Source organism: Lichenostomus cassidix, chromosome 1 (assembly GCF_008360975.1).
Source record: "Lichenostomus cassidix isolate B80296 chromosome 1, HeHo_3.0, whole genome shotgun sequence".
Classification (NCBI taxonomy): domain Eukaryota; kingdom Metazoa; phylum Chordata; class Aves; order Passeriformes; family Meliphagidae; genus Lichenostomus; species Lichenostomus cassidix.
Window position 1 is genome coordinate 66,935,100 of NC_139479.1, and position 21,466 is coordinate 66,956,565.

General features: G+C 37.5%; 1 protein-coding gene across 3 annotated transcripts in view; it reads right to left on the reverse strand.

Annotated features, from left to right (window-relative positions):
* Positions 1 to 21,466, reverse strand: part of PDS5B (PDS5 cohesin associated factor B) — a 105,351-nt gene that overhangs the window by 7,629 nt on the left and 76,256 nt on the right. Inside the window, exons 25-33 of one of the 3 annotated variants that reach the window (XM_085061696.1) lie at positions 15,868 to 16,072; positions 11,618 to 11,732; positions 11,136 to 11,268; positions 10,367 to 10,486; positions 9,947 to 10,009; positions 7,569 to 7,714; positions 5,483 to 5,582; positions 2,451 to 2,893; positions 2,258 to 2,359 (exon numbers count right to left, since the gene is read on the reverse strand). In XM_085061696.1, the coding sequence (XP_084917822.1) occupies positions 2,258 to 2,359; positions 2,451 to 2,893; positions 5,483 to 5,582; positions 7,569 to 7,714; positions 9,947 to 10,009; positions 10,367 to 10,486; positions 11,136 to 11,268; positions 11,618 to 11,732; positions 15,868 to 16,072 (1,427 nt within the window). Of the gene's footprint in view, positions 1 to 2,257; positions 2,360 to 2,450; positions 2,894 to 5,476; positions 5,583 to 7,568; positions 7,715 to 9,946; positions 10,010 to 10,366; positions 10,487 to 11,135; positions 11,269 to 11,617; positions 11,733 to 15,867; positions 16,073 to 21,466 lie in introns of all 3 variants that reach the window. The other 2 variants (XM_085061691.1, XM_085061707.1) reach the window with 2 other exon arrangements.

Sequence of the window (21,466 nt, forward strand, 5' to 3'; positions counted from 1 at the left end):
TTCAGTTTAAAATAGAGTGAACAAACTGTCCATCTGCTCACTCTGCTCCTCCCCTGCCACAGCTGGGCAGAGGAGAGGAGAGAAAAAGGGTTAACACACAAAGGGATTAATGAGTTAAGATAAAGAACAGGAAGAAAAATACTTCAAGGACAAAAACCAGCCCCATCTTAGGTCACAAAGTGATTTATTACTGAACGGAGTCAGAGGAAGAAAATGAGAAGTAAAACAGAGCCCTTAAAGATACCTTAAAGGACTCCTCTCCCTCCTTCCCACCAACAGCACAGGGTATGGGGATTTGGTCAGTTTATCACCAAGATCTTCTTCCACTGCTCAGGGAGAGGAGTCCTTTCCTCTGCATTGCCGTGGGGTCTCTTCATGGGAGACAGCTCCCTGTGAACTCCTCCAATGTCCAAATCTCATAAGCAGCAATCTGCCCAAACCTGCTGCAACATGAACTCCACCCAGGGGCAAAGAGTCTTCCCAAAATTGCCGCAGTGGGGGGTCCCTTGTCCACGGGGTGCAAACCTCAGAGGCCAAGCTGTTCCATTTTGGGAGCAAGGCCTTTCTCTCCACTGGGACTCCCATTGGACCACAGCCTCCTCAGGCATCCACCTGCTCTGGCATGGACTGTGGGTGGATCTCTGCATCCCCTTGGACCCCATGGGCTGCAGGGGGATAACCTGCTTCCCCATGGTCTCACCATGGCCAGCAGAGGATTCTCAGTTCTGGTGCCTGGAGCATCTCCTCCCCCTCCTTCTTCACTGACCTTGGTGTCTGCATGTTCTTTCCCCTCACATGTTCTCAGCTTCTTCTCCTCTGGCTAAAAAGAAGTGTGTGCTCACATGGTTTTGATTTCTTCTTAAATATCACAGAGGTATAACCAACATCTCTAATTGGCCCAGACTCGGCCAGCAGCATGTCCATCATCTTCAGAGCCATCAGATATTGGCTCTGCTGGACATGGTGAAAACTTCCAGAACCTTCACACAGGAGCCATCTTTGTGGTCCTGCCGCTAGCAAAAACTGGGCTAAGCAAAACCAACACAGAAACACACCAACTTCACTGAGAAAAGCTATTTAAGTAATTAGTAAAGGGCACCTTTGCGAAACACCACATAGCACATCACCCAACAATGACTTGTTGGTATGTCTTCCCTGCATGGCAGTAGCTGTTAGGACTCTTATTCTACTGCATGTGTAGCAGTGAGTGCTGGAGTAACCAAGACAGTGTTGTGTCCCATGTTTCTGGTTACAGAGTAAAGGAGCAGCAGAGCTCTGACCTGAGGCAGGGAAACAGAACACTGGAAAGGTCAGGATGTTGTGTGTGCAAAATGCCAGATCATGTGACTTGGTGTGAGACCAGAATTTGAAATGAGGGTACAAGCTTGTTCAGGCAAGGTTTTCTGGTAGATCTCTGGTATAAGGTAAGTGAGTACACTACACTGCCAGAGGACGAGCAATGTGATGCTAACCAAGCCCAGAAGCCAGAAAAACAACAGAGATACACAACAGTAGACATCCCCACATAGCACCCCAAGGAATTTATATCAGGTTCTGGAAAAGCAAATGTTCTCCATGAGCTGCAGTTTGATACAAGTGTGCAAATAACCACTTGTACACCTCTGCTCACATATATCATTTATACATGTACAGAAAAGGTAGAAATATCTGTAGTTTCCTACAGCAGGCACAAGAAAATGAAGCTATCCACAGACGGAGCTTACCTTTATTTTGAAACTAAATGAACTTCAGAATTTTCAGAAGCTATGACCCTTCACTGATCACAACACATTTTATTCACATGAAAATTATTCAAGTGAATAGTAAGATGACCATAGATTAGAAAGTGAACATTAATTTAAGGAAAATCAGAATTAACTTAATTCTCCACAATTCTGTTTCACCACAGTAATAATTGCTTCTTCCCTGCTATCCAAAACAAACAGGACTACTTTTCTCTCCTGTAAGTCCTAATAAAGCCCTATCTTCAAAGCCCTTGTGTGGTTTACTGACATTGATCCTAGAAAAGCAAAGCTAAGTATATGCTACCTGAGCACATTGAAATTACTTGCAGCCTCTTGCTCTCGTTTGAGATGCCCTAGGAGAAGTAGCTAAGGAAAACATTTTAGAAATAACAATAGCATTTTATTTTCTTAACTGTCAACTGCAGTATTCTGAAATATTTTCAGTAAAGGCTTACCTGGGGGCACTGAGGCATATATTTACTTTTCACTAGACACAGATTTAGAACACTTACACTTTTTTTTGCTGTGCTGGTGGTGGTTGTGATGACCTTCCTCGTCTTTTCTGTGGCGTAGATTGTGCTGATTCAACTGTACTAGTTTCAGATGGCTCTGCTCTGTTTTGAGGAAGACCCAAATTGCAAAGCATCAAATTATAACTTATGTCCAAAGATAAAAAATATGCAGCTTACAAGAAGATGGACTTACCTCTGCTGTGTTCTTTTTGAAGTCCTATTTTGCCTGCCTTTTGGTTTTTGTTCAATGTTTTCAGTTTGCCTTTCTTCCTCTTCCTCCTCCTCTTCCACTGCAGCTGCTGGTGGTTGTTTTTTTTTGCTCCTTTTTGATGACTTTGCCACTGGTTCTTCCTTTGGTGTTGCCCCATTATTTGTTCTGGTAGGGCGTCCTCTTCTCCCTTTCTTTGGTGGACTGTTCTGTTCATCCTCACTTTCTATCACATCTTCTTTTAGCCTTTTCTCCTCTTGCCATTGTGTTTCATCAGCTTCTGAAACAACTGCAGGTCTCTTCCTTCCCCGTTGACTGCCTCTAAGTTTCTGCTCTTGACCCAGTTTATTCAGGTCATCTATGCTTAGTTTCTCTTCTGAATCTGTGATAGCTGCTTTCTTCCTTCCTCTAGGCTTTTCCATCTCTGACTGAAAAGGTAAGATTGCACCATTAAATTAAAAAATTAAACTGCCATATTAAACAGTGACATGTATGAACTTCCTCCAACAAGACAGTCTTCAAGTTACACAAGTTACCTCAGATTATTTACCAAATCCATTTCAAAAACATTTGCAAAAATATAAACACACAACTACATATAAAATACCAGACAAGAGAGAAAGATTATTTGAAAGGTGAGTAGTTAAACCCTGCAATGTGTAAGGTCTTCCTCATTTGTATCCTCAGCTGTGTCCAACACAGTAGGACAGAACATACATTACTGTATTTCTATCAATAGGAAAATATAGAGAAGATGGGAATTGCCAACTTGTGGCTCCAGCTCTTGTTGTAAGCTGCAGGGTGCTTATGCCTGGCTCGTATGCTGGCACTGGCAAGGTACTAATACAGAAGACTGTATGGATACTGAGGATTGGCTGGAGGCAGGTGCAGGACCTTGCACTTGGAGCTCTTGAACCTCCTGATGTTCCCCTGGGCCCAGTCCTCAACCCTGTCAAGGTTCCTCTGGATGGCATCCCTTCCCTCTAATGTATCAACAAAAAAACCTTTCCAAATCATAAGGTTTGAAAATAAGAACTATTCCTTTACCACTCCATGCTCTAGTTCTCTAAAGAGCACAGTAAAGAGCCATAAACAGTGCAAAGATTCCAAAAAGCAGCTACTAGGGCCATATTGCTCCAACCAACCCTTACCCCAGGGAAAAACAGAAAGTAGAAAACATTACCTATCCACCATTTCATGGGTACCACGACTCTTCCATTTTGTATCATGGAATTATCCGGAAGTCCAAATATTTACAGTATTTCAGTTCGATACCAATCTTTGTTTCACACTAATGCTACCGTATTTCAACACATTTGTGAGTATTTGCCACATTGCAATTTAATCTACATAATGAGAGTTACACCATTTAAAACCTAAATGAAGGATTTTTCTCTTTACATCTGCCTTATGACACAAGGTAGAGGTCAGCTTACACATTCATGTCTCCACTTTATTCAAAAACCTTTTTCAAGAAAAGCAAAAACTCTAGAAAGGATATGAGGGTAAAAAGGAAAAGAAATTGAAGGACAAAAATTATACTAGAGTAAGAAAAATGTTTAACAATGATGACATCTCCTGTCAGTTCATGTCTTCAGTTACATCCTCATTATTTCCCACTTTATTTGCTTTTGCAGTCATCATGAACATCTGTCATTGCACCTGCTTCTACCTAGTAACTGTAGCCGATTTTCAAACTAAAGCTTCTCTCTGAAGTTAAACAGTGTCCCACAACCTTGGAACTAAGGTGTTACTCTACCATTAAATCTGGACAAATATCCTGAAGAGTGATACCTTTAAAACATGGACCTTCTGGTAGCCAATCAAAATTCTGCTTCTCAGTTAATGCTTGCCATAATCAGCTCCAAAAAATCAAAAATGAGTTCTGAATCCACAACCTGAAGCAACTTGCTTACAGATTCAAAGTGGAATGATGCTCTCAAAAGTACACAAAACACTGACCTGTATTTGCTTCATCACTGAGTTTTCTCAGTTACCAGTTCAAGCTTATCCTTCTAAACATGAATTGCATGCCAGGAGCTATCTGGACTCTCAAACTTTAAGGTTTACAGAAGTGTTATTTTTTTCTGGCAAGAGATTCCAGATTTTTCTGATTTAGTTATAGACTGGTTTGCTTTTCCCACAGTATAAGACAGTTATTTATACTTCAAGACAAGCAAAAATTCAGAAAATTTTACTAGTCTGTAGCTTATGTCCCAAGCAACCTAGAAAAATGCACCAGAATGGCACAATGAGAGAAAAGGGAAATGTCAGAGACAGTAAAAAGAAATAAAGCAGCAGCGACATCAGACACAGGACATCCTTAGTGCAGGCTAGAAAATCCAATTCTAACAAATCTGATCTTATTACTTTTTCATGCATATCCCAACTACTACAAAATTTATAGACTGTCAACTATTATTAAGGCCCAAAGAAGTGAAAATTACTAGTAGTATGGGAAATTCTTATTATTTAACCTGCTTTTAGAATTACAATATAATCATAATTTTTTTTGGTAGTTTATTTTTCTCTATTCTGATACAGGTAGAAATACTGCTTACAATAATATTTAGCCTACCTATAACTGCTTCTACATATTAAAGCACTACATCTGAGTGAGAGTCCAAATAATGCTTTACATCTTCATTAGGAACCTTTATTTTTATTGATCTACCTCTATATACACATGTATACACACACACACACATACATATATATATATATCATTGGTAAGAATTAAGGATAGTACCACTCTCCAAAGCCTAAGAAACCTTAGGGACATGATTTAGTGGTGGACTTCACTGTGCTGAACTAATGGCTGGACTTGATGACCTTTAAAGATCTTTTCCAATCTGTATGATTCTGTGATAAACAGGACTTTTTTACATTGTATTTTCATATCCAACTCTAAACAAATTTCTCAGTAGTTTAAAGTATCAGCTCAGTTTCATGTTTCAGCATATTTTTGTCAAGGATCTCAAATATCATCACATTAATTTTTAACAGCTCACCCTTACAAGATCAGAGTCATCCCTTTTGTCAGTTTTCTTTCCTGGTAAGGGTGAAGCCAGTGTGAATTCTTCATTTTCACTGTGGTCCATTTCAGTACTGTCAAGCCTAGAATGAATAAACATGTATTTCCCTCATTATTACAATACATTGGGCAATCATTAAAAAAATACTAAGAACAACAATCTTCTTAAAAAATCTATTATTAAGCCATGAATGGTTTGGCAGAAGGAACCTTTCACTGTGGGTACTGTAGATACCACATATCACAAGCTACATCATCTCAGTCTCAAGACAAATGTTTTGATCATAAACCATGTTCCATTTTCTTTTTTCACTGGGAAAGATAAGCAGCTTTTTAAAACAGAACAATCTGAGTTGCAAGAGTTCTGTGTTTGTATACAATTGCCTACACTTTTTTTTCCAAAGAGCCCCACAGACAGACCAGCAAAAGCATGCACACCTTCCTATGGTGAGGTTTAGGCAATAAAACAGCAACATAAATTTCCCTCTGGTTCTTGTTGCATTTTACAGCAGCAATTTCATTTTTATTTCAGTTTCTACAAATGTAAATGTGAACAATAAGGCCTCCTGTATATGTAAAACACTGAGACCCACAGATAAAAGGCAATGCACAAAAGCCAATACACAAGTAATTTCATTTCATCTGCAGAAGCAACATTTTAAATACCAGTGTATGTTTTTTTAATTAAAATTAATACACTGTGTATCAAAATGAAAAGTGGTATTCAAATATACAAACTCAGCTCCCTGGCCTGGGCACTGCATAGAGAGCGAATGATGTTCTCACTCCTACAAGTATAAAATCTGTAATAACTGGGATGTCATTGGAAGCTTAGGTTTTATACATCCTCTCAAAAGATGCAAATCTGCCTGTACATATTCAGAGGGACTGAACTGGAAATATCATGCATTCTGAATCATTCCCATCACTTCTCTTCGTCTTTGGCATCTCCACTCAAAACACTAATCCCTTTAACTTAGGTGAACTGAAGAGATCAGGAAGATGACAGAACATGTTAGCCTGTAAGTGCAGCATTTTTTAAAATTTGATCTCAGATTCATTTTGCTGGATACAGAGAAGAATCCTGAGGCCACCTGTCATTAGCCAATAATGTAGTGTAGCATGTGAACCTGCATGACTTGTAAGAAATAAGCTTTTCTGCAGACTTTCTAGTGGAGAAATATTTCTTGTAAAACACTTCACATATTAATTTAAAATTAATATTATATATTAAATATATTAATTTAATATTATATATTAAATAGTCATGGAAGTACCAAATGAGAAGTCTTATATTTAAACACAGTATTTCCTAACAGTCTTGAGAGAATGTGAAAAAGTAGGAAAAATATGAATAATGGAGGCTATAGGATCTCTCAATGTCTGTGAAAAAGAATTAATGACGTGACTTGCAGTTAAAAAAAAAAATGAACATAAGAAGATATAGAAACCGATGAATAACCTGTAAAACTGACACAAAACAAGCTATAATTTTAAAGACAGATAACTAGAAGATGACTTAAGTAGCATTAGTACATTCACCTCTTCATCACAAAACTAATCTAAAATCCAGAAATGTTCATCTGGCAAGTCCAGCGAAGTGCAGGACTCGGGGAGGAAATCATGCAGGACCATCACAATGGGCTACCAGCTCTCCCTGGCTGTGATGTGTTTGTAGCATTACAGTCAGGTTCCCAGGGACTGCAGTTGTGTGTATAAACACACACGAGAACACGTGTATATATACGTGTAGATATGTATCTATCTACCAAATGAACACGCCCAAAAACCCAACCCTGCCCTCAAAAAAAATCAAAACATATGAGGATCTCCTTTCCTCCTTCAGCCATTTCTGGATGTAATTTGACTCTGGGGATTTTTTTAAAGAAAAGTTATTTCTGGAGTTAGAAAGCCAAATTCATGGTTTCAGTTATGCCAATGTGGTACTGTAACTTTACTTCAATATAAGATAAAAGAATTCTGTCTTCTACTTAGAAAACATTACAGAAGTTTTCAAAGTTTCCATTACAAATATTTGAAATATCAAAGATCCTTTGTTGTCTACCAACCTCCCTTTGATCCTTCCTGGAGAGCTTGGATTTGAACTGCTGCTGGCATTGCTTACAGTTTCCATTCGTGAAGATTTGGACTGAGACTGCTTGCCTGCTGACGAAAGAGGCTTATTAACTGCTCCAAGAACATTGGCTGCTTTGGGCTGAAACCAAAAATATATTTCCTTTATTTTAAGCTACACGTTCAGATATTGTTAAAATGCACTATGCTTAAAATATTCACAGATTTCACTTTCTGCAATCATCAAATTTAACACAAAGTGATAAACATTTTCATATGAAAGCTACAACAGACACCAGAAGGAAGCTGGGGGAGCTGCAATAAAATAACTAGCTGATACCAAAGGTGGTGTTCTTCTCTCTACCCTTAGATTCTGTCCTCTTCTCATTGGTAGTACTGTGCGCTCACCAGACCTTGCAGTTGGCCACTGCATCACTTTGTGTGCTGTTTGCTTCCTGCTGATTTATCTACCTGAACCAGCTCCCCATCTGGATCAGATAAGCACCTGGCCTAGCAAAGCAGAAATAGCCATAGGAGAGCCCTTTCAGCAAAGGAGACATTAGACTGGCAACCACACTAGTTTCAACTGGGAATAAATGAGAATCCCAAAAGCCAAATACTGTGGAGATGATTCTGATACTTGTCGCACAGATTTTAAAATGTTAGGCTTTTAGCAAGTGCCACAATTTCCAGACACTTGGTGAGCTTCAGGTTATTAATTTAACAGGATTATTTTTCAGACATGCCAAATCCCTCCAGCTCATACCAACTTTTGAGAGAGTTGAAAGAGTTCAATTACTCCTAAAGAGAACACCAAACACCCATGTACAAAAATGTTGAATTAAAGACCATTTGCTACATTTCTTATTATCCATCTTCTCCTTTAATATTAGATTCTAGCTATGTCTACAGTTAGTGACAGCTACAGAAAATTCAACATGCATGTCATATCAGCTTTGAGTGCTACTTTTTCAGAGCTATGTACTGTGAAAGTTCTGGTTACAGTTTTATAGCCAGAGGGAGTTTTAAACTTACAAAGATTCACTCTGCACTGAGCCCAAAAAAACAGCATATGCTTTCCAAAAATAAACCTTGGAGAACTAAATCCAGCTTAACAATTTCCATCTATTAGTTTAGAACTAAATGTTAATCAGTAAGTGTATGCTGAAAGAGCTTGAAAGCAAAGAGATTTTCAAATTCATACTGAACTGGACTTCCTACTAAGGAGGGACTAACAGGGCCTGCACAAAGAGCTCCTCACCACAGAACCAACACTCAAAGCCTTCCCACCCTCAGTGCTCCCTGCTTATATCCATTTCACCAAAATCCACTCAAGCCAGTCTTCCATTCCTAAAAATAAGACTACCCCAGTATAACTGTCCTCTCGTGACAGTGAAGAAACAGAAGATTCTGGTGGTCAAATACATCCCCTCCTTTTTATTACAAAGTTCCAAAATGACACAAGAAGAGCTAGAGTACCTGCACTAGAAATTTAAAATAATATAAAAGTTAACTTAGGATTCAAAAGAATATCAATGATGATCTATTCCAATCCACAAATGCTGACTTTCAGGTTCTCAGATAGAAATCAGCTTCTTTTCCTAGCTTGCATTTCTCCTTTATTACTAAGTTACTAGTTGACAGCAAATGATTATTAGCAAAATTAAGGGTAATGAAGATGCTGCAATTTCTTTCTTTCACAAGGTAACTAATTAATGTTCTTTGTCATCTAGAACAGGATGAATTAATCCAGATGAAAACCACAGTTTGTAATTTCCTTTAGTTGATTTTAATTCTATTCTAAGGAGTACCTGGGTTTAGTTTTAGTGATGAAAGAACACTGCCATTCAACACAATGCATATTCTGAAAGAACAATTCAACAAAACTGTAGAACAGTTAGTTATCTTGTAAGATAATGTAAAATGGTACTCTGCTTTGTCAAAGATTAATTATGTGATTTCAAAAAATCATTTCTGTTACAGTTTTTCACAGATGTCACTTTGTATGCAACACTGTAGTCTTCTGCAGTCTAAAAAGGTTAACCATTCTGTAAACTTGACAAATATTATGGGTTGTGCTGGGATTTTTTTGGACTCTCTCCTTTTAAAGACAACAGGCTTTGCCTACTCTCACCACAACTCAGCACAGACAGTAGCAGTTTTTCCTTCTACCCATCTCTTTCTCTATACCTAGAAACAATCTGTTCTCTTAAACATAGTGTTTCATTAATTACTTGCTAGTTTCCTTTGAAAACCAAAACAACAACAAAAAACCACAGAGAAAACAGACAAACAAAACCATCAAGCCTCCAATAAAAGACAAACCAGAACTGCAAACACAGCACCAAAACCCAACCCCCCATACCATACCTACCTTTCCAGGGGTGAAAAAAGACTTCATTTCCGGAGGAAGATAATTTTTGGTGTTACTGAAATTCTGTAAAAAAAGGGAGTGGGGGCAATTAAAGCAATAATCAGTGAATGAGAGCTATATATAGATATGCATATATACACACATTCTGGAGATTGCACTGAAAGATTTTATTTACATCATTTATGCTTTTGAATTTTTAAACTAGAACAGTAATATGGGGAAGGGGAGTAGGAGGGGAAGAGAATGAGTGTGTGCATACATACATATTTATGTAAACATATACATACCTACATTTTCAACTACAATGTAAGAGGGAGAAGTCTGAAGTTTTAAGAAATATTTAAGAAAAATGACCCTGAATTACAACCAACAAATATTTAAACAGACTTATCTCAAGAAAAATTAAATGCCAAGGTATACCTTGTCAGGTTGAGTAAAATATCTGGCTGGAAGTACCGGGTCTTTAGGGGATTCCAAACTGTATGTTGTACTCTTTGACATAATAATATTCATTGCTACATCACAGACTGTATATAGTTTCTGTAAATAATTAAAAAACCAAATAACACTTTAGAAGTTCATTGCAAATCTTGACAAAAGGCACTGTACCTTCTGTGCACAGGACCACAAGAACTCACATAAGAACTCACAGTTTAAAAGCAATCATCTTACACATTTAACACTAGCTTGCATCTTAAACAGTGCCTCTCAGGATACTGAAACATAGATAGTAAAGGCAAAAGCACTGTAAGTCTAACAGTTGAAGACAGCTGGTTTTCATGGTCTTTCTGCACTTAAGAATAGTGCTTGCCATAGTTTCCAAGACAAAGTTAATCAAGTGAACACACAGCCTCCACTACCCACCCACTACCCAAAACTCTGTGGGAAAAGCAGAAAAGTGACAAATCCATACATTATGTGATGCTAAAACCACAAAAAAGGTTTGATACATGCACTACACAATACACACTAGAGATTTCCAATGTAAATATTTTTCTTCCTCTATTAAGTTTATTCTTGCACTTTAGAAATTAAATACTAAATATAATTATTACAGTATATAAAGTATCATTTCATAAATACAATTCTGTTGAAAGACATTTTGAAGTTGGTGTATAAACAAAAAGCAACTCCTTTACTTTACCAGGCCAGAATTTAATGCAATTTCCAATGAAAAAGTATCACCTACTTCATTCATTTTTTGATCATCTGGTCCTTGAGCATCCTTAGTCTGTTTGATATTTTCTACCATTTTTCTGATAAATGCATGACTGTTGTTTTCATTTTTAGCCATTAATATTTCCAGTATGAACCACAGGCACCTAAAGGAGAAATGTAGTATCTTGCATGAATCAAAGTACAAAAGAAATTCTTTAAACAGGCACATCTGAGAAAGTGATTTAGTCCAGGCTTTACTAGTATTACAAATTTGAACCAGTCTAACTCTGAGAAAACAATTCTTTTGGAAAAATGAAACAAAGATGAGCAGAAAGTGAAGGGTTCCTCTAAAATAGCACTGAGCACTAATAAAGCATCTGTACTATTTCTCTGAATATATTACAGAAGTAACTGGCATCATTATGCATACTGGACTGTGTCACAGGATACCACAATGAATTAAAATTTCACTTAGAATTAAGTTAGGAAAAACACTTTTAAAAGTGGTCTTACTCCTTAATGTCCTTGAGTTGTTCAATGTCCTGGACTTTGACATAATCTGGGTCATGAGCTAGGAGATGGATAGTGTAAGGAACAACATACTCTGGTAGAAGTGACAACAGTTTCTCTGAAAAGTAGAAGAAAGATGTATCAAAAAACTACATTCCAAGAAATACATTTTCTACCAAAGAGGAAAGGGCAAATTTTGAGGTCAGCATGCATTAAAGCATAAACATATGTGGGCCTATCATTTCTCTATGATGTTCCATTTCATGGCTGATTGCACGTTTCATGCACGGGCAAGAATTAAGATTTTAAGTATCTCTCACTCAGGGCTGCATGTTTTTCTAGACACAGCTACAGTCATCTCCTCCTCCCAATCCTTTCCTCAGTTCAAAGCCTGTATTCTGAAGGACTTTGAAAAGCAGAAGTGAGGATGGATCACAAAATCCACATTAACTGCAAGATGTGAGACCAGCACAACTGCAGGATAAGCTGCTACTATTTCTTTGGACCTCGTAGTACACAGCCTTTGTGTCAAGAAAAAAAACAAATGCTCTTTGCAGGGGTTTTGCAGTCAAATTGCACAAGATCTGTTTCACGAGGAGTGGGAGGTCACATTAAAGTTGTGACATAGTAGTAGTGCACTGAGTTTGAAAGGCTCAATCCCACCTAAACAGAGCAGCACCACTGTACTATGATACTCAAAGCATTCAAGAATTTTTCTAGCATTGTCTGAGACTTTCAAGTAGTTCTAAGCAAGGACTGCAAGAAAGTCTTTCCTACACCATGACAGTCCGAAGGCCTACTTCCCTTGGGGATTCAAAAATTAAGGCTTGTTGCCAATGGCCCTCTCAGAGTTAGAATCACAAAATACACATTCCGTAAGGTAACAAATTCCCTGACCCAACCAACACCATGCAGCATGAACTTCAGCACCTCAAAGATCATCTCCCAAGGGGCACAGGCAACAGAAGGACACGTTTTATACCAAAAGTAAAAAAAAACATTTTGCAGCAAAAATCCACACTGCTTTCTTTAGCTTAATGCCAGAGAGGAGCTGGAGGACACACAGCACACCTAAGATAATAAACCTGTACCCCGTGCAACAGGCAAGAAAATGGGCAAAGGAAGGTATCCTGATATTCCATGCTTATTGCTATGGCACAAAACATCTGATCTTTAGTGCTTGTGGCAAATGCAATGTCATAGTGTTGACATGACTATGGATAAACACTTAAACATGTATGTGAAGGAAAAAGGGAAATTCCTAACTCCATGTTTGAAAAATCACATTTTTCAATAGTAAGTGCATGATGAAGTCTGGAAAATATTTCAGTAAACTTTTACCTATCCCATATTCAGTTAAGAGTAAGTCCAAACACCTGTAAATCATTACAAACACTACTAATACTTGAAACAATTTAAAAATACATTAAAACACATTTTTACCTCCAACATATGTATTCATGTGAGATGTGCTAGACAAATATTGTGCACATCAAACAAAATACACCATGTTTGCATTTTTTACAAAAATAACAAAATAATGGTCACACATGTGTCAAGTCTTAATCTCTTTCTTAGAGGTCTGCATAAACAGCAGTAATACACAAAGTCTACATGAAATATATATCATATATAAAGTCACCCAATGTCTATTTCAAGCTGTATTTATGTAATTGAAAACTAGTATACTTTGCAAAGGAGTTTTTAGTGTGTTTCAGTTGGTACTGCACTATTATGTTTAAAATCATCCTTTACTTCTTCAAGCACTGTCCTGCATTTTAGCCAGCACCTGTTCACATAACTAAACAAAAAAATAATGACGTGGCAGGGAAGGAAAAGAACATAATTATGACTTCAGAACACTAGCAAAATTGGCTTGACTTAGACATGCCCCAGACAAACCAACACACTATTATTTGTAGCAATTAACAACTTCAATAGAATGCTCACCAAGAACTCCTAAACTCAGTTTCTCAGTAACTTCCTGCCATGGACAATTTCTAATATAACTATAACAATAATTCAAACTGGGTCTGGAAAATAAAATGAACTTGTTCCAGACAAAACAGGACAAGAAATAGTATTGATACATATTATATTTAACCTGTCACGACAAGAAACAGTAGGAAAAAAAATATTAAAAAAAATAGAACTTTCATCTCTAATGAAAGCAGACGCTATCTAAAAGGTAGGGTAGCTTGCCTACCAGCACACGAAACTACAATGTGCCAAAACCCTTCACAAGAGTCCTTTATGAGCTTCTGGGAAGAAAACTTGTTAGAAAAAAATTAATCTTTACTCTTGTAATTTTTATGCTTACTAACTTTCAAGTAAAACCCTATAATGAGAAAAAGAAAATTCCTATGCAAGACACGTCTCTACCCAGATGAAACTATAACAGATACACAATCAAAATAAGTCTCTTCCTGAGTGGCTTCCACTCTGAATAGCATTTAGAGAATTAAAAGGGGCTGAGAATAATTCCTGCCAGCCTATAAAATGTCAGTGTGGAAGAAAGAGGCATTTTACTGTCTGGTACCAGTCCTTAAGTTTTCCTCAGGCAGGGTATACAGAAATTTACCGTATTTTCAACAACAGCTGCAATCTGCCCAAAATATCCAACCAATATCCTCCTCTCCTGTATGATGTTTTCAAGACAAAATATATCACAAAATCACACATTTATAGATTCAGACAAACAGCTGCAATAATCAAGGAAGCAGATTTCCAAAGAAGGTACTACCATCATTTCTACCCTGAGGTATTGCATGGGCAGGAGGGAGAGTGGCAGAGGGAGACACACATTTAAATATCGTGTTATTACCAGAACTGAGCTTCGGCTAAACTGCTGCAACGTGGATATTTTAGCATACAAAGAGTTCAAGACAATTTATTTGCTGAAAGCTCAGACTGGCAAATCTGAATGGCACAAAGTTAACATTGTAATCCTCAAAAAATCCTGCAATCTGCATTTAATCCAGACTCCTCATGGATTATAGCACATGTCAAGTCAATGGCATCACTTAATTATTTCAGCAAGAAACAAAATTTATCAGGTGCACTTTGAGGTCCTACTGGATAAAGAGAATCACACACTCCTAGGTTGCTCTTAATTTCTTCTACAGATTTTCAATAGCAACTTTGCAGCATCTATTTTAAATACATGAGAATTCTTATACTTTCCATCTACATGACTAAAAAGAGTTGTCAACTTTCAAGAGAAATAATCGTAAAATGCCTTAGAGGTGTTTGTTCAATTTATTTCTTTTTTACATGTTATTATGGGGGGGGAAAAAAGCATGCTCTTTTTTCTTTAAATCTAATTAATGATACACTACAGGATTTACCTGCAGACTTATTCTCTGATCAAAGTCTGAGGGGACTAAGAAAGACTGACATGGCTAACACAAAGTGATTCATAAACACAGAAGGAAATCAGTTATCTGACAGCATCTGTGAGATCAGATTCATGAAACAGGTCTGGCTTAAGCTAAAATCATGAAAAAATCCCCTTCATTTCACGAAGGTCAAACCATCAGTAATCTTTCAAAGAAATAAAACTTTCAAAACCTCTTATCCAAGAATGCTATAGCTCCTCATAAAGGTCTGCTTTTCCCTATGACCATGTACCAGTGCTGTAATACTGTATGTGTGTAGCTTTAAGTCAAAAGGACATAGTCAATAAAAGCAAAATAGCTAACATGAGTCCATAACAACTTCCAAAGCATTCCCACGATCAGACCGCTGGCACTGGAAAGAAAGAATTGCATAAATTCATCCTGAAGTGCCTACAAGTATAGCCCTTTGCCATTGTAACACAAGATGTTACTCAATACAGCAGTGCAAGTACAGTCTATTCAGTACAGCATTTATGTATTAAAGTTACTTATTAGTAATTGCTGAAGTAAAATTAACCATTGTCACTTCACTTAAAACATTATTAACATTATGTTCAAACAGTACACATAACTGCCTTGGAAAATTACTTCACTTCCAGTACATTTAGGCATAAGCATTTGCACAGGTTTTAATGAAACTCAGACCTCAGCAGTGCCTGTTAAAAAAAAAAGTCAAAAAATCTGGACAAAGGAAAATCAGAAAACCTGAAAATTTTCAGTTTTCATTAGATACCTTCAAGTTAAATTTATAGAGGTTCTATGTATAAAAACAGACAACCATCAATGTTTTCAGTCTACTCACATTTACATTTGAACTATAGCACTTGTACTAAAAAGTGACTTCTATTCTCTTACCACTAACTGCTGCATGTTGCTTCAGATATTCCCTTCTGACATTTATGTTCTTCACAAGGCACTGCCTAGCATGAGCTCTTCTCTCTTTCACGGGATCTTTTGCACACAGTGCACAAATAGCCATATATTCTAGTGGCAGCCGTAGTCTAGAAAGGCCTTTGTGAAGTTTCTGAGCAAATATTTGCCTCACTTGGTAACATTCATCCTATTAAAAAAAAAAAAGGCAAAACCAAAAAAGATAACAGTAAACTTTTCTAAAAGCAATATAAACTGTAAAATAAAGCATGAAAGCTCAGGTAAATAAGCCAAAACCAATTAGACCTTGAAAGCACTGAAACATAAGAATTGCAATATGTTTTTTTTTAATGCCAATTCAGAGCAATTTAATTGAATTAATCAGCTGAAACTTCCTTTAAGCTCAGAAGAAGAGCTAGGGCTCAGAAATTGTATTGGAAGATATCACACTCAGGACCCAAGGCCTAATTTAGCATAGTACTAAGGCATGGAGTTATTGAAAGCATTTACAATTGGGTCACTTGCTCTGTAAAGCCAAAGTCAAAGATCTGCACTAAAACATTTTAGCCACCTATAACGTCTACCATGTTGATTGTACTGCTATGATTTCACACATTTTCAGCAAGACATTAATATTAAAAACTGAATCAAATTCAACAGAATTACCAGGTAAGGTGAAACACTGAAAAGAGTACCAAGCATTTCCATTATACTGTGGAAACCTATGAACTACAACTGACCATGAAAGAGAATTAATTACCTGTGTCTAACAGCTGCCAAACAACACAAAGTAAAATAATATGAAGGCAGCAATTGTACTTCTACAGTTCATTAATCAATGTTTCCCAGAAAAGGCATGACCTATAATTTTTTTGGTATGAATATGAACCTACATACACCATTTAATATACCACAAACCATTTACTAACTCAGGACAAGGAAGCTTAACAAAAACACATGCAGAAAAGGGTTAGAAGAAAACATACAAAAAATCTTAATGTAAACAAGGTTGCCAAGACAGCTTGGCACATTTAACCTGCCAAAAAAAGGTTAAGAGGAAAGTTTTATGTCTAAACATGAAGAAAAAATGTTAACAGGAGTAAGCAGCTATTTTACTCGAACGACAGTTTTTAAGTGAGAAAGGATTGAAGAGGGTTTCCAGCTATCAGTCAACTGGAAGTGCAGAGCCAAAACCTAGCCACTGGAAATACTGGCTCTGCTGAATTTGCAAATGGTATCAAAAGAGATCATGTATTGGATAAAACAAGCCTCCCTCTTTCCCCACCAAAAATTAAATCCAGAAGAAATTTCTTTCAATCAAGCCCCATTCTCTCCTTTCTGCTCTTCAACTAATATTCCCCCTCCATGGACTGAAACCCTGGAACACCTGCTGGAGCCAGAGTTGAAGCAACCCAAGCCCACGAATCCAAATCATGAGATGTACATTGATCTCTTTGTCTCCTTATAGCAAATCCATCCCCCAGCAGAAGACTAGGTTGGAGCCCTCTTTTCCTCCTCAGTATGACCTAAGTCTAAAGCGTAGAAGAGACTGATGCCTAGTTGGTGTTTCAGTGGGGAAGCATCTCCTCTTTGCCTCAGAGGAAAAGGGAAGTACAGTTCGTTGTTGCTGATGGCATTGTGTGGCCAAGTGGAATTATTATAATTTCTTTATCTTTTAGTATTGAGAATAACCTTAAATTCAACTCAGTTGAACTAGCTCACTAAGAAGAAGGGGAACAAAACTTAACCAATGTTTGCTATTTTTGACAGCATGCACAAACTCCATAATCAAATTTTATGTATCTACATCTCTGAACTTAATGCCAATTCGTCAGAAGTTCACAATTTAAAAGCATCAAAAAATTGGTATTTGCAAAGCATCATGTACCACTCAGACACAGCTCTGATTCATCGATTACAGCACTGAGTTACAAAACTGAAAAAGCTCTGGGATTTTTTAAACAAATGCAACTTATGCAATCTACAAGATTTACTCTAAATACAACTAAATTGCATTTTCATCAGCAAAGCTTATCTTAAATCTGATCTTAAAGCCTGTTAAACACTGAAGTACTATCCTCAATTATTTTCCACTCTCTTTCAATATGAAGCTCTGCTGACATCAACATTTGTTGTGCAGATCAAAGAAGTCAACTGCTGGTAAGCTTATAAGATTGGCCAAACACATACGTAACTTCTTTTAAAATGACTAAAACTACAAGTATTTTATCATCATAAAGCCCCTGTTTACTAATGTCACTTTCATAGAGCAAGTAGTGATACTTAATTATGTGTTCTGAACTCCAATCATTACACATTACAAAACAGCAGCATCAGAGGATAAAAAATGTGCCAGCACAGAACCACAGCAGAACCTGTGCAACCATCACAGGTATTAAAAAGTAATTTTTTTCCTTTTGTTTAATTTGTTTTCTGATCTGCTCATTTAAAGAACCTTTGCTGTGAATTAAATAACACAAAACTAGAGTTGGCCTTGATGTCACCTGAATGTCTTAATTTGTGGCTAGACTTGATAGTGTTAAGAATAAATAAACTCTTAGAGTAATCAGTATCTACCGTCAAGAAAAGGATTCTAATACTAAACACTCTAAGCAAAAACATATATGTATGCATAAGTGCACATGCCAAATCTCACCAAAAAATAAAAGAACACAGCACCACTTCTAATTGAAAAAAACACTGAAACCATTACAGCTACTCTGCATCTGAGCATTTCTGCTGACACTGAGAAAGGAAATTGGAGAAGACCCCAAAAATATCTAGAACAGTTATTTGTAAGTATTCAAAATCCATTAGGAGCTGCAGCGAAAATGAAAGGCAAAATTCCTGTCCTGACAGAGCTTACAATCTAAATTCTAGAAAACAACTTTGAAAGTCATGAAAGGCAAAGAAATATCAATAAATGAAGAGGAAAAAGTAGCAGAAATTATACTATAAAGGACCAGATTCTCCTGGAAGTGATAACAAAGCATATGGATATCTACAGGGAGGGGATTACAGACACCCAACATGGCTTTACAAAAGACAAATCATGCCTGACTGGTCTAACCTTTTACAGTGAAGTGAATGTGTATATGGGTAAGGGATGACCAATTGATGTCACCTACCCGAATTTCTATAAGGGCTTTGACACAGTCATACACAACACTGTTGTCTCTAAATTGGAGAGATATGGGTTTCATAGATGGACTACTCAATTGATAAGAAACTGGCTGGATGGCCATGTCCAAAGGATTGCAGCCCCAAAAAAAAAAAATCAATGTCTGAATGGAGATCAAGTAACAAGTGGTGCCCTCAGGGGCAAATACTGGAACTGGCATTGTTCACCTTTATTAATTACACAGATAGGGTTGAGAACATCCCTCAGCAAGACTGTGGACACCAAGCAGAGTGGTGCAGTGGATACACTAAAGGGAAGGGATGCCATCCAGAGGAACCTTGACAGGGTGGAGGATGGGCCCGGGGAGGGCCCAGGTGGTTCAAGAGGTCCAAGTGCAAGGTCCTGCACCTGCCTCCAGCCAATCCTCAGTATTCATAGAGGCTGAGGGATGCAGACATTGAGAGCAGCTCTGCGGAGAAGGACTGGGATCACTAGTGGATGAGAAACTGGATATCAGCCAGCCACGTGTGCTCACATCCCAGAAAGCCAACCGTTTCCTGGGCTGATCAGAAGGAGAGTGGCCAGCAGGGCCAGGGAGGGGATTCTCAACATCTGCTCATCTCTCATGGGACCCCCCATCTGGAGCGCTGCGTCCAGCTCTGGGGCAAGGATTTTAAACTGAAACAGGTTAGGTTTAGATTGGACATAAGGAAGGGATTTTTTACAATGAAGGTGGTGGGACACTGGCACAGGTTGCCCAGAGAACTTGTGGATGCCTCATCATTGGAGATGTTTAGGGCCAGGCTGGATGGGGCTTTGAGCAACCTGGTCTAGGGGAAGGTGTCCCTGACCACAGCAGGGCAATTTATTGAGATGATCTTTAAGAGTTCCTTCCTATCCAAAGCATGCTATAATGCTATAGTCAAATGTGATACTAAATGATTTATAAATGTTAGTAACCCTATTATGTTTTTTCTATTTGGAATCTTATATCTCAAAATTTCCTTTTGAAAATTATGGGGAAGTAAGCATTAGACCCAAAGACAGCAAAAAAAGGTGACAACACATCTGTTACAATATCCACAAACAGTTAAGACTGTTACAGCTGGATAATCAGTGATGAGAGTGAGAAACAGTGGTGAAATGGAGGGCAAGGAGCCTGCAATATACTGAAAAAAAGTACCAAAATAGTGAAGCAAAATTCTGATAGGAACTACAAGGTTAGCATTTGCAATAAAGACAGATTTGCTACAGGATGGAAATAACTGAAGAAATGAACAGATTTTGATCACCGGGTTCACAAGAAAACAGAATATGCAAATACTACAGAATATGCAAGGCCAGTTTGGCATGACATTATCCAGCTTGAGTATCCTTTCTGGAGCAGAGACAGAACTTATTTGTCATTAAATTAAGTGCCTATTTTTCTCTCAACTGATTTTGTTCTGAACTGTAAAAATCTTCAAAACTCATTTTGAGACAAGACTAACATTTCTATTCGGTTTTGGAATAGGAAAACTGAAAAGTATCAGTCTTTGCTTTGGGTGTAAAGACCTTCAGTTATTACCATTGAATTCCTGCTGCATTTTTGCTAGATTTCATCTGCTTGAGTAGTTTAAAGCTTTGTTCCATTTCTTTTGTTTTTTCATAGCATTTGGGAACTGAGTAAGGGCTCCTTTCCATAGGAACACAGAAGCTTGAAATCCACATAGTTAAAACAATATACAAGCCTAACACAGACTGTTTTACTCTGGTATAGGAATGATTTTTCTAGCCTAACTGTAACCAACTCCAACCAACAAGAAACTAAAAAAGATTCTCTATATGAAAGTATACAATATACATACAGGAGCTATACTCTGCATTTTCTAACATAAAACGCCAATTTAAAGTCTTCTGACATTTAAAATGGGTTGCAGCTTTTAAAGCTTTAGCCAGTCATAGGAATTTAGGTCTAGAACAGAATATCCTTATTACTGTAGGTATCGTCTGGACAGGAGTCCTTCCAGAGGATTTCTGGACTCATGTAAAGCCAGGAGAATACCAGCAGTTACACAAGTAACACCAACAGAAGCCCCTTAATGACCACCTTACCCTTGGGGTATAATTTCTGTATAGTTTGCTAAGTCTACAAGGTAGAAATACAGAGGATCCCTCTATCTCTACTTACAATTCGAGAGTTATTTTCTTACTATGGGCTCACGGTTAGAAGTTAAGGATGAAAATTCCAGCATCTACTAAGGAATCTCTCCCTACTTCTAATATTTGAGGGATGCTAATTATCTTTGCAGACTTCTGCATTCCACATATATTCTACCCAACTATCGAGAAACCACAGTCACTGTTGTCACCACTGCTCAACATACTTAACATCATCTAATTTCAACTTCTAGTAATGTCATAATGTAGCTGGGGTATTACTTAAATACATACTGAATTTCTTAGTTTATCAATAGTCTAATA